Raw genomic sequence first — 14,478 nt, forward strand, 5'->3', positions numbered from 1 at the left:
ATGTATAAATGCGTAGGCTTCAAGGAGCTCCTGAAACATTTACCTGAGGAAGGAGGAAGTCTCCGAAAGCTTGTGAATTTAAAATAAAATTGCTGGACTATAACTTGGTGTTGTAAAATTGTTTACAAAAATTTAAAAACAGTTCCATCTAAACTCTGACCTAATTCACCAATGACTTGCTTCTTCTCAGACATTATCCAGATTATTTTACCTGAGGCACTCCATTTAGTTCACCAGTAGTCATGGATGGTTTAACCGGAAGAACTCGAACTGGAACCTTCCATCGGCCACTGATTACACGATTCTGACAGTCAAAAATATCAATCTTGATCCAGCCTCGTGAGACAAGACGGTTGATGTCCTGCCCATAGGGATCACAGCCACCAGAAGCCTGTAGCTCCATTATAAGACTGATACCTGGAGATGGACGCACCCTGTAACAGAATAGATAAATAAAATCCATGAAATAAGATAGCTCATATCGGTTTTTAAATACACAAAGCATTCAATATTAGAGCCTGAGCCCACTTTTCATTTATTTTATTTTCAGGTCTTTGTCAGGTAGACAAGCTACTCGCAGGCTTCAAGGCTTCAGATCCAGCATTTATGATATCGGCTTTGGCTGAGTGGTAGTACTTGTGCCCCTGAGTCAGAAGGTCATGGGTTCAAGTCCCACTCCAAAGACTTACACACATAATCTAGGCTGGTGCTTCAGTGCAATACTAAGGGAGCACTGTACTGTCAGAGGTGCTGTCTTTTGGATGAGACGTTAAACCGAGACCCCGACTGCCCTCTCAAGTGGACGCAAAAGATCCCACGGCACTATTTGAAGAAGAACAGGGGAGTTCTCCCGGTGTCCGGGACAACATTTATCCCTCAACTAACATAACCTAAACGGATTATTTGGTTATTTATTTCATTGCTGTTTGTGGGACCTTGCTGTGCGCAAATTGGCGGCTGCGTTTCCTACATTACAACACTTCAAAAGTACGCCGTTGGTTGGAAAGTGCTTTGGGACATCCTACGGTCATGTAAGGCACTACATAAATGCAAGTCTTTCTTTTTCTTTTCTATCTTAACCTGTTACTGGTAAAAAGAGTATATGGAGTGTTGAGTCAACACACAGTGCTCCTGTTCAGCTCCCAGTAGCTGGCTCTAAGCAACACTGCCAGAATCCTAGGAGCAGTTCACCACCTCCATCTTGGTTTGAAAATGACAGGTGGCTTTGGGACAGGGCAAAGAATTGGTGAAAATAATTTACATCATTTGGGGAAAAGAAGCCAAACAAGAACATTTATTTTCAGGAAAATGCTCGTAGAAAGATGGTTAGATTTTTTTTTAAATCCCCTGGTAAGGTTATTTGTGAAACACTGCTACTTCCAGATATAAAAGATTGTAAGAATACAGTTTTGCTCATTCCTAATTATGTTAATGAGTATCCTACATATACATCACTTTTCAGTGATAGTATCATCACTGACCATTCCTTTCCACTTATTTCATGATATTGAAATGCTACCAACCAATCATCCAATCAGCTAGCCAGCTAGCTAACCAGCCATCTATCAGCCAATCAGGCAATTATTTTATAATACACCTTCTGAAGCACCATTTCATTACTGAAAAATTTACAATTTGATCCTAACTATACAAAAAAATCTTTAAAATATCTGTTTGCCTCATATAATGGTCCCTTTATAGTCTATTACACATTCTTATTTATATATTAAATTGGTAAGTTGTTGTGTTGAATGACCAGCAATTCAATAAGCACCTGGGCACAACTTGCTTGACTGCCAGGATTGCTCCATTGCCTCTGTTAATATCTGGAAAGTAGGCAGGTAAGTTGCCAATATCACAGTAGACAGCTGGAAGTGGAGATGGATCGCCCATTTCCTGTCCGCCATGATACAGCCCCATTACCAAGCGGCAAGCCCGATACGCAGGATCCAACCCAAGGAGGAAGTCATAGAACACCACAAAACCAGCTCTGAAAGGAAATCAGTCAAGAGTTATTAGAACTTTGTTTGCTGTACAGTACTATCTTATCTAAAATGGCAAGAGTTAGCACAATATTACACTGCAAACTCTACTTCTGAGAGTAAATTTTGTGAGGTTCCACTCCCAGTGCTCAGTTCCACTCAATTGGACTACAGAGCAGAGTCTTTGCATGTCTTTGCAAACCAACAGTGCTCTAGTAATGGAAAATGAACCAGAGTAGATTAGAGAAGTAAATGTAGGGGAATATCTAGGCAATAGCGATCACAACACAATAAGGTTTAAAATAATGATTGAAAAAGACATAAGTAAAACAAAGACCAAAGTAATAGATTGGAAAAAAGCTAATTTTGAGACAATGAGACAGAAATTAGAAAAACATTACTGATAGACAAAGAGATAAAACAGCAGTGGGAAATATTTAAAAAGGTGATCAAGAGAGTGCAGGAGAAATATATTCCGCTAAAAAACAAGAACAAACTAGCCAATAATGAAACACCATTGGCGAATAAAGAGATAAGGGAAAAATTGAAACTAAAGAAAAAGGCATACACTAAGTACATAGACAATAAAGGAGAGGATGACAAAAGGGAATATGAAAAGGTTAGGAAAGAAGTAAAAAAAAAATTAGGAAGTTAAATTATCAAGGAATATAAAAAGAAAAGGTAAAGTACTATACAGACACATAAATAACAAAAGGAAAATCAGGATAGGGATAGGGCCACTAATGGATGCTCAAGATATAGGCATTTGATAAAGTACCACATAATAGACTTGTTAGCAAAATTGAAGCCCATGGGATTAAAGGGACAGTGACAGCATGGATACAAAATTGGCTAGTGGACAGGAAGCAGACAGTAATGGTGAACGGTTGTTTTTCAGACTGGAGGGAAATATACAGTGGTGTTCCCCAGGGGTCAGTATTAGGAATGTTCTTTTTGATATATATTCATGACCTGGACTTGGGTATAGAGGGTATAATTTCACAGTTTGCAGCTGACACGAAACTCAGAAATGTAGTAAACAATGTGGAGGATAGTAACAGACTTCAGGAGAACATAAACAGACTGGTGAAATGGGCAGACACATGGCAGATGAAATGTAATGCAGAGAAGTGTGAAGTGATACGTTTTGGTAGGAAGAATGCAGAGAGGCAATATAAACTAAATGGTATAATTTTAAAGGGGGTGGAGGAACAGAGGGACCTGGGGGTGCACATACACAAATCTTTGAAGGTGGCAGGACAAGTTGAGAAGGCTGTTAAAAAAGCATATGGGATCCTGGGCTTTATTAATAGAGGCATAGAGTACAAAAGCAAGGATGTTATGCTTAACTTTTATTAAACACTGGTTAGGCCTCAGCTGGAGCAGTGTGTTCAATTCTGGGCACCACACTTTAGGAAGGATGTCAAGGCCTTAGAGAGGGTGCAGAAAAGATTTACTAGAATGGTACCGGGATGATCGACTTCAGTTATGTGGAGAGACTGGAGAAGCTGGGGTTGTTCTCCTTAGAAAAGAGAAGGTTAAGGGGAGATTTGATAGAGGTCTTCAAAATCATAAACAGTTTTGACAGAGTAAATAAGGAGAAAGAGTTTCCAGTGGCAGAAGGGTCAGTAACCAGAGGACACGGGTTTAAGGTGATCGGCAAAAGAGTCAGAGGCAACCTGGGAAACATTTTTTACATAGTGAGTTGTAATGATCTGGAATGCACTGCCTGAAAGGGTGGTGGAAGCAGAGTCAATAGTAACTTTCAAAAGGGAATTGAATAAATACTTGAAGGGAAAAAATTTACTGGGCTATGGGGAAAGAGCAGGGGAATGGTACTAACTGGATAGATCTTTCAAAGATCTTTCAATGGGCTGAATGGCCTCCTCCTGTGCTGTACTTACTACGATACTATGATAAACTCACAGGTAATGTCAGAACAATGGCAGCAATATTGAATAATTACTTTGTCTCAGTATTTACCAGACACTAAGGGGTGGACATGACATTAGAAGAAGAGATCATAAAGATAACAGGACATTTAAGTTAGAAAGGAGGAGACAATTGACAAACTAGTTAAACTTAGAGAGGATGAAACCCCTGGTCTGGATGGATTACATCCGTGCATACTAAAAGAAGCTAGAGAAGGGATAGTAGAGGCACTATTAGATATTTATAAAAATTCATTAGAAAATGGTATAGATCCAGGGGATTGGAGAATGGTTAGTGTTATTCCCATATTTAAAAAGGGAGATAGAACAAGTCCAGGAAACTATAGACCAATTACCTTAATGTCAGTATTAGGAAAGATAATGGAATCTTTACTCAAAGATGTAATAGAAAAACATCTAGAAAACAAAAATATAATGAAGAATAGTCAACAAGGATTTCAAAAGAGAAGGTTATACTTGAACAGAAGTAACAGAAAATGTAGACAAGGGTTATGCAGTAGATGTAATATACTTGGATTTTCAAAAGGGCTTTGATAACATACCATATAATAGAGTCATGACCAAGGTCAGAGCATGTGGAGTTAGGGGACAAGTAGCAGAATGGATAGCAAGCTGGCTACAAAACAGAAAACAGAGAATAGGGGTCAAAGGTAGTTACGCAGATTGGCGGAAGGTGGGAAGTGGTGTTCCACAGGATCGGTGCTGGGTCCACTGCTTTTCACTACATAGATAAAGAGTTTGGACTCGGGAATCAGAAGTACAATTGCAAAATTTGCAGATGACACCAAATAGTTAATTCAGAGGAAGACTGCGACATGAAGACATTAACTAAACATTCACTCCCTTCACCACCGGTGCACCGTGGCTGCAGTGTGTACCATCTACAGGATGCACTGCAGCAACTCACCAAGGCTTCTTCGACAGCACCTCCCAAACCCGCGACCTCTACCACCTAGAAGGACAAGGGCAGCAGGCGCATGTGAACACCACCACCTACACATTCCCCTCCAAGTCACACACCATCCCGACTTGGAAATATATCACCATTCCTTCATCGTCGCTGGGTCAAAATCCTGGAACTCCCTACCTAACAGCACTGTGGGAGAACCTTCACCACACGGACTGCAGCGGTTCAAGAAGGCAGCTCACCACCACCTTCTCAAGGGCAATTAGGGATGGGCAATAAATGCTGGCCTTGCCAGCGACACCCACATCCCATAAACAAATTTTTAAAAATAAACTTGCAGAATGGGCGTGTAAATGTCCAAATGAATTTTAATATAGATAAGTGTGAGATGGTACATTTTGGTAGGAGGAATAAGGAGGCTACCTACTCCTTGGAAAATTAGAGTCTAAATGGGGTAGTGGCGCAAAGGGATCTCGGGGTACACATTCACAAATCATTAAAAGTAGCAACACAAGTTAACCAGGCCTATAAGAAATGCAAACAAAGCACTGGGGTTCATTCCTAGAGGAATAGAATTGAAAAGCAATGAAGTTATGCTAAACTTAAGTTATGAAGGATTTTGATTGGATAGATATAGAGAAGATGTTTCCACTTGTGGGGAGCCCAAAGCTAGGGGCCATAAATATAAGATAGTCACTAACAAATCCAATAGGGAATTCAGGAGAAATTTCTTTAGAATGTGGAACTTGCTACCACATGGAGTAGTTGAGGCGAACAGCATAGATGCCTTTAAGGGGAAGCTAGATACGTACATGAAGGAGAAAGGAATAGAAGAATATGCAGATCGGGTTTGGTGAAGTAGGGTATGAAGAGACTCATCTGGAGCATAAACACTAGCACAGACTAGTTGGGCCGAATGGCCTATTTCTGTTTTGTAAATTTTATGTAACAATGAGAGGAGCTACACGCAATTAGAAAAATCCATAAAACTTTAATTCTCTGAAGCCTAGCTTCTATCTAAACAAACTGTGTTAAATTATTCACTAATAGTTGTTTTTTTTCCAAATATCAATTTTAAAGGCCTGCTCTTGTATAAGTATTGCTAAAGCCACCATTTTGGAATCAAGGCTAACAGTTAAATGATGCGGCTGAGCAGTTAGTTTATAACTGCAGTAATCAATCTGCTCATTAAATATAACAAGGTTTCTGAAGTTGTGAAGAAAAGAATCCTACTGTTACATATGCTGAGGGTAAACACTCTACTGATTATTCTGATGAAAAACGTTTTGGGTCACAATTACAGTGCATAATGTTTTTATTTATTTTTTTCAGAAATTTTTGTCTATCACATAGGCCCCTTGAGCCTGTTCCTCCATTTAACTAGATCATGGCTGATCTGTACCTCAACTCCATTCATCTGCCTTTGATGTAATTCCCTTGATACCATCACCTAACAAAGATTTGTCGATCTCAGTCTTGAAAATTTAATTGACTCAGCATCCACAGCCTTATGTGGGAGAGAGTTCCACATTTCCACTACCATGTGGGTGAAAAGGTGTTTCCTGATTTCACTCCTGAATGGCCTGGCTCTAATTTTAAGATTGTGCCTCTTGTTCTGGACTCCCCCACCAGAGGAAATAGCTTCTCTGTAACTATCCTATCAAATCCTTTTAGTCAAAGTGGCTACAAAAAATCCATACAATTCCATATTTTAGTCAAACCCAACAGGTGTAAATCATTATTTTTTTTGAAATCTGTAAAAAATAAACCCCACGCAAAAGAATCCAATTTACATTATTTGTTCCACTTAGTTATCAGAAACAAATGATCTTGTAGCCTCTTTTCCAATAGGAGAAATCTTATTTTTAGTTTACTCCCCAAAGCCTTCTGAACTCAGAAGAAAGTCTCAAAACTGGCCTTAGCTGTGGACTCCACAATTAAGCATCATCATCATCCTCTCTAGTTTTGGATGTCAATGGGGAGGGGTCAGTGAGCGACATCAAAATTCAGTACCAACCTAAAGTAAGGACTTGAAAAATTACTTTATTTTAGACTCCTCTGACTGCTTGGTGAATTTAGCCAGTGAAAAGCTGTGTCAAACAGACCAGGAAAGGTTCAAAATTTGATCTCCCATCAGCACCCAGTTAGCTGATTTCCGACAGGACGGTGATACTGCATTTGCTTCAGCATCTCAAGATTAGAGAAGGGAAACAGCCAGCCAGGGTTTCTGCTTTTGATTGATTCCACAGTGACCCCTGCTGGAAGTGCATGGCTGTACAATTGACTGAGCACAGGATCAAGCTCAGCTGTGACTGCTCCCAGGAACAAAGGGGGGGAAAAAGTTGGATACGGGCCATTTTTGGGCGTAGGTAGTGAGATGTGCTATTACCCCCCCCCCCCCCCCCCCCCCGCCTAATGGCCCCTGCGCAGGCAGGACGCAAGTTTCAGCCCACCCGAGCACTCACCTGCAATCAGCGTTCCATTCCAGGCCTTGCAAGTGGAATCAATGCAATTCGCACTTTCCACCACCAGGGCAGCTCAATCTCTTAAAGGGAGGATGTTTCTTAGAAATCTCTTAAAAGGTAGCTGGTACCTGTTATTTACTGAAAATAACATTCTACTATCTGCACGGAGTCTGAACGGAGATCAGACATCGCACATGTAAAACACAGATGCAGGTCCCATCCCTATGTTTACACACTGATGAGTTACGTTAAAACACTGAATAAAGGTTGCACACGACTAAATCCCACATCCTCCAATCTCCACACCAGACCTCACCAATCTGCCGATCTGAGTTGATACCAGGCCTGCGAGAGTGCATGCACCAAGGTTCTCTGCTGATGCACTTGGTGCAAGAGGTGGACAGAAGGAGGGACATCCTATATCCACAGGGGGGGTGGGTGGCAAGAGGCCCTCCAGACATATATCCAAAAATGGGAGGCAGCGGGGAACGAAGTCAATGCCAGGCGCACAGCTTCATGAACATGGATGCAGTGCAGGAAGAAGTTCAATGCTTTGACACGAGTGGTCCAGGTGAGTGATGTCAACTGTCAAGTGCCGTCTCTTACCAACTGCACCATGCACTACACCCCCATCCCCCACATACCAATAAACTCACTCTTTCCATTAGTACTCAACACTTCCAATCAGATGCTTCCTCTCACCCTTACACATTACCACTGTTGCAAGCCTCCCAACCACAACCTACAGGCCACACACACTGGTAGCTATTCAACAATGACAGGCACATCACCCAGACACATGACCTGCTTTCTTGCTCAAGATTGTGGCGCATATCAGGAGGTAGCAAGTGGCATTTAGCCTTTCGAGCCTGTTCCACCATTCAATGAGATCATGGTGGACCTGTGACCTAACTCCATATACCCACCTTAGCCCCATATCCCTTAATACTCTTGGCTCACAGAAATCCGTCAATCTCAGGTTTAACATTCATAAGTGAGCTAGCAACAACTGCCGTCTGCAGAAGAGCGTTCCAAACGTCTCCCACCCTTTGTGTGTAGAAGCATTTCCTAACTTCACTCCTGCACGTCCTGGCTCTAAATGTTAGGCTATGTCCCTGTGTCCTAGTATTCAAGTCTAGGAGACCTCCAAAAACAGTTACAAATATCTCGGCAGCCAGAAGCAATAATCCAGCCACTAACCTGTAAATCCTGCATGGTCCCTTTAAATAGCACTGGTGGGGGGTCCTCAAGGCACTCTAAGACATGTTCAGATGGTTGGGGTTAAGACTGTGCATTGAGTTGAGCGTTAAGTGCCAAAATGGTGTCCATCACTTTAAATCAGCGTTGCACACTGACTGAAGCCATTTTCTCCCTACTTTACATGATTCCAGCGTTCATTATCTGCACCTGTGCTTACTTCTATACCAAGATGGTGTCTGGCACACGTCATGCTGGAAACGTGCGTGCACATCCAAGACACCATCTTGGATGTCAGAGAGGCCTTGTAGCACCGAAACAACGGGCGCTACTCGGCTCAATTTAGCGCCCAAATAGTCCACCAACACACAATGTCAAGGGTCACAAATCAATAATGGCCACTTGGATGAGATATTGGGAGGCAACCAGCAGCCATGAAACCATACTCCGGTGAGGAGTCAGCGTTTTCAGGAGAGGGGAGAAAAATGGCCAGAGGAAAATAAATTTATTTCCGACGGCTAAGTGAAAACATTTTTTTTTTACAATATTTTACTAAATCTCAGATAAATTCAGAGCAGTGTCAAAGAATCGTCACACCCATATCTATGAAGTGGAGTAAAATGCATGAATTCTTTAAGATAAATCATCAGCCCTGAATTTCCACAGGGTTGTCCTGATCTCCAAGCCCGAACTTTGCAGTGAAAACAACCTTTTATGCCGTTTCTCTGGGAGTTCTGCTGAGATTCCAGCAGGAGGTCAGGACACCTCCTGCAGAAATTCAGGACCAAAGTGTATAGTGGTTATCATACACTTGTACAAGTCATCTGTCTGAGTGTAATCTTAATGGAAACTTTAATTTTAAAAAGAGAGAATTAACTGGGAACAATAGATTCCAGAAATCATGCAATACTAGAAGAGATGTGATTGCATTAGAGAGGGTACAGAGGAGATTTATGAGGATGTCGCCAGGGCTAGAGAATTTTAGCAATGAGAAAAGATCGGATAGTCTGGGGTTGTTTTCTTTGGGACAAAGGAGGCTGAGGGGAGATTTAATTGAGATGTACAAAATTATGAGGGGCCTAGATAGAGTGGATAGGGAGGACCTATTTCCCTTAGCAGAGGGAACCAGGGGGCAGAGATTTAAAGTAATTGGTAGAAGGATTACAGAGGAGCTGAGGAGAAATGTTTTCACCCAGAGGGTGGTGGGGGTCTGGAACTCACTACCTGAAAGGGTGGTAGAGGCAGAAACCCTCATCACATTTAAAAAGTACTTGGATATGCACTTGAAGTGCCGTAACCTACAGGGCTACGGACCAAGTGCTGGAAAGTGGGATTAAACTGGATGGCTCTTTTTCAGCCATCACAGACACGATGGGCTGAATGGCCGCTTTCTGTGCCGTAACTTTCTATGATTCTATGTTTCAGAGAGATTGTAGGGTTAGAGAAAAGCTACCAGATACAATAAAAGTCATCATTACTCAAACTGGAAATGTTGACATGAATTGGCAGTTGGGTTCTTCCTGCACTCCCTCAATCAACTTTCAACAGAAGGACTTCTTTTTCACAATTTTTTTTTAAAGCACCACCAATAAAGACTCTTTAACTATAACAACAAAAGAAACCAGAAATCCCATTTATACCAATTTGTTTGGTAAAAATATTGATAGGAAGAATTTTATCCCACCCCACATCTAGTCAAAAAATGTATTTTAATTATATACTTTCATGGCAACCCAAGAACCTACTGAATGGACTCACACTGGGTCATACGGTGCAGGTCCCAATCCATCACTGGAATCTAGAAAATGTTTGGCAAGAGTTGGAGTTTGAGGCCTGGGGTCCTCCTAAATCAATGAAGTACAAAACAGAGGTTTTAACTCTTTGATTTTCCGCACACAGGCTACATGTTCTTACAAGTATTTGCTACTCAAGAACTATCTTAATAGTCAGTAGATAAGCAACTTTTTCTTTCTGTAAAATTGTAATATTGAATTCTATAAAGTACTATTGTAGATTATTTGTTTTTGTCTTTATGAAAAAGCCATCCGTCCGTTTGGATATGTAGAATGTAAATTTCCTCTACCTTTCCCCTTCAGTAAACCCGATTTTCCATTCGTAACTGTCCTGCACTGTTCTTTTTAAAAATGGTCTATTCATAAGGGTACTATTAATAAGTATGGACAGGCTCAACCAGGTTCCGAGTGGCCAAGGACCCACCATAAGCAGAGGTCCCTCATTTCATTGTATCATAGTAGGTACAGCACAGGAGAAGACCCCTCAGCCCATCGTGCCTCTACCAGCTCTTTGAAAGAGCTATCCAATTAGTCCCATTCCCCTGCTCATTCCCCATAGCCCTGTAATTTTTTTCCCTTCAAGCATTTATCCAATTCCCTTTTGAAAGTTACTATTGAATCTGCTTCCACCACCCTTTCAGACAATGCATTCCAGATCATTACAACTCGCTACGTAAAAAAATGTTTCCTCATGTCGCCTCTGGCTCTTTTGCCGATCAGCTTAAATCTTTGTCCTCTGGTTACTGACCTTTTTGCCCTTGGAAACAGTTTCTCCTTATTTACTCTGTCAAAACCCTTCATGATTTTGGACATCTCTATCAAATCTCCCCTTAACCTTCTCTGTTCTAAGGAGAACAACCCCAGCTTCTCCAAATAACTAAAATCCCTTCTCCCTGGTACGGATCCAGTAAATCTCTTTTGCACTCTCTCCAAGGCCTTGATATCCTTCCTGAAGTGTGGTGCCCAGAACTGAACACAATACTTTGGCACTAGAGTGGCAAACTCACTTAGAGGCCTGAAGGATTACTGAGGTGCAAAGTGGAAAAATTCACACTGGTGCTGTCTGAGCTTGATATGTACTGGCCTAGCCATCAAATTTTGGCTGAGTAAAACTAAGTAACTAAAAAAATATATCTTTTTTGTTTATGGACTAAAATTCCATGGAAAAGTTTAAACTACCAGGACAAAACAAGCAATGACGTTTCCCCCTAATCCTCACCCACGTGGAAAGGAAGTACAATATTAGAAGTTGACTCCACAGCACAGGATTACATGGTTCAGACCAGTTAAATTCAGAATTGGTCAAGCTTCACTCACAGGAGACCATTCAGCCCATCATTCCTCTGTCATAGTTAGCTCTTCAGTTGGAGCTCTCTAATTTCATTTCCCTGTCCTTTCCTCTTATCCTTTTCAAATACTTATCCAATTCCCTTTTAAATAGTGTTACAGTTTCTGCCTCAATAGCCACTAGTGGTAACACATTCCATGTTCTAGTAACCAATTGTGTGAACAAAATTTCCTCTACCTTTCCCCTTCATTCTTCTAATAATAATCCTAAGTCTATGCCCCTTTGTTACCAATTCTTCAAACAGTCGAAACAATCTCTCACTATTTACCCTCTCAAAGCTGAAAACCTCTATCAATCCCTCTTAACCTTCCTTGTTCCAGTAAAAAGCCCAATTAGAGAGGTAGAGAACCCAAAACTACACACAATATTCCAAATGTGTTCTCACTGGTGATTTTAGAAAGGACTTGGTATGGTCATTGCAAAGACAGCACTGCTCTTGAAATGTACTATGTTATTTATCCAAATAAAGTCCCAGCCAAGAAGGGTACGACACAATTGATCTCACTCTTTGTCTTCACTTTTTATTTTATTTTGGTGAGCTTTCGTGTTCATCACCTTCTAACACGATCAAGCTCTCCCAAGGCAGGAATAGCACAGCCAGCTACAAAGTAAGCTGGATTGTTTCTCCCACCCATCCCCTTAATGTCAGCCTTGGCTCAGTAGTAGCACTCTTGCCTCTGAGTCAGAAGGCTGGGGGATCAAGCCCCACTCCAGAGATCTCAGCACATAATCTAGACTGACACTCCAGTGCAGTACTGAGAGAGTGCTGCACTGTCAGAGGTGCTGTCTTTCGGATGAGATGTTAAACGTCTGCCCTCTCAGGTGAACGTAAAAGATCCCATGGCACTATTTGAAGAAGAGCAGGGCAGTCCTGCCTAATATTTATCCCTCAACAAGCACCTAAAACAGATTATCCGGTCATTATCACATTGCTGTTTGTGGGACCTTGCTGTATGCAAATTGGCTGCCATGTTTTCTACATTACAACAGTGACTACACTTCAAAAGGACTTTATTGGCTGTAATGCACTTTGGGACATCCTGAGATTGTGAAAAGCGCTATATAAATAACTTTCTTTCTTTCTAAAGCTCCCTCTGTTCTGCCCCAATTAAGTGCCCCAGTCCCAGCCTCGGAGCAGCAGCCTTATTATACCAGTGTGAATTTTTACATCAGTCATCCTTGTGATAAGAATGAGGGTACTAAGTTGTAGCACATTGGGGTCAGCTTTGTGCTGTGAACCTGCACTCAATCAGAACTAGGTTGAGAAGATATTCTTCGCATGGGACCCCAAGAGAAGGAAGAGACTTCCATGCCATCAGTCCAGACCCAGAGATGAAATCACAATGTGTTAAGCCTTACGTGCCATCCCAGGTCGTTTTTTTCCAGGTTTATTCAAGTGGACCATTCTTAATACAAAGCTGTGAGACGCTATTGGCTGCTTTACAGTTTTTGAGATGAGAAGGTGATCCACTTTATCACACTCCTCCTGAAGGCAATGACTCAATCTGGTGTCAAGTTTCAGAAGCAGCAGCAACCTGCACTTTGGCCAAGCTGCCATTCAACATGTTTGAACAATGCTGAATAATGAATGTCAGCTGGTTATTCGACCATGGAGACATCACGGCCAAGCCCTCACCCCACACACACACCCCACACACACACTAAGTGTCCTCATTTTAATAAATACATATAAAATACTGCATACTGGACTTTTCTGACTAATTATAGATACAGTGCGTATATCAGTGAATAAATTAGTACTAATAAAGTAAACTTTCAAGAATAATACTGCAGGATACTATCATGCAAATATTTTTGCAACTTTTTCTATACATTAAAGATTCTAGTTGTCATTTTGGTAAAATTAGATCAAAGCCATAGTGTTTAATTGGATTATGGGTCTTCTGTATAACTGATTAATATATATATCTCCTCTCTTTTCTGGATATGAAGGACTTCAGAAGAAAAATGATTTTTTTTTGCAAGGTTTTCAAGATTATGAAAGGTTTTGAGAGGGTAAATAGTGCAAGATTTATTTTCTACTGTTGGAAAATCAGTAACAAGGGCATAGACATAGAGAAGATATTTCCACTTGTGGGGGAATCCAAAATTAGGGGCCATAAATACAAGATAGTCACTAATAAATCCACTAATAAAGCAATTTAGGAGAAACTTCATTACTCAGAGTGGTGAGAATGTGGAACTTGCGACCACATGGAGTAGTTGAGGCGAATAGCAAAGGCACCTTTAAGGGGAAGCTAGGTTAAGTACATGAGGGAGAAAGGAATAGAAGGATATGCAGAAAAAGTTAGATGAAGTAGGGTGGGAGGAGGCTCGTGTGGAGCATAAAGACCGGCATAGACCAGTTGAGCCGAATGGCCTGTTTCTGTGCTGTACATTCGATATAATTCTGTGTAATTCCATGTAATTATATTTTGACATATAAAATGAAGACATTATACAAATGCTGCACAGAAGTTACAACGTGGAAACTGGTCATTCATCCCAACCAGCCTGCGTTGGCAGTTAGCCTACACACAAGTAAATAGTCCTAATTACATTTATCTGCCCTGTTCCCATATCCTTCATCCCCTTTTCCTTCATCCACCTATCCAATCCAATCTTGAATGTTGACATACTTTCTGCCTCAACCACTAACCTCATACTTTCTGTTCGAAATCTCTGACATTTCATCGTGTACCCATGGCTCCTTGTTGTAGACCCCTCAACTACTGGGAACAAGCTTCTTCGACCTATCTGCCTTTAACGCTCAGAACTGTAAAGGCGACCAGGTCTTTTTGACACCCAAAGCTGTGACTTCTGGTCACAATCTG

The 14,478-nt window shown here is 41.2% G+C and overlaps 1 protein-coding gene across 3 annotated transcripts in view; it reads right to left on the bottom strand.

The window, feature by feature from the left end:
* LOC137321164 (coiled-coil domain-containing protein 17-like) overlaps positions 1 to 14,478 on the bottom strand; it is a 74,475-nt gene that overhangs the window by 19,741 nt on the left and 40,256 nt on the right. For all 3 annotated transcript variants that reach the window (XR_010962728.1, XM_067983417.1, XM_067983418.1), the window contains exons 9-11: positions 10,262 to 10,347; positions 1,775 to 1,990; positions 212 to 434 (exon numbers count right to left, since the gene is read on the bottom strand). Coding sequence is in view for 2 of the 3 variants with exons in the window: in XM_067983417.1 (XP_067839518.1) it covers positions 212 to 434; positions 1,775 to 1,990; positions 10,262 to 10,347 (525 nt within the window). In the remaining variant the exon portion in view is untranslated. The remainder of the gene's footprint in view (positions 1 to 211; positions 435 to 1,774; positions 1,991 to 10,261; positions 10,348 to 14,478) is intronic.

This window comes from Heptranchias perlo, chromosome 4, assembly GCF_035084215.1.
Source record: "Heptranchias perlo isolate sHepPer1 chromosome 4, sHepPer1.hap1, whole genome shotgun sequence".
Lineage (NCBI taxonomy): Eukaryota > Metazoa > Chordata > Chondrichthyes > Hexanchiformes > Hexanchidae > Heptranchias > Heptranchias perlo.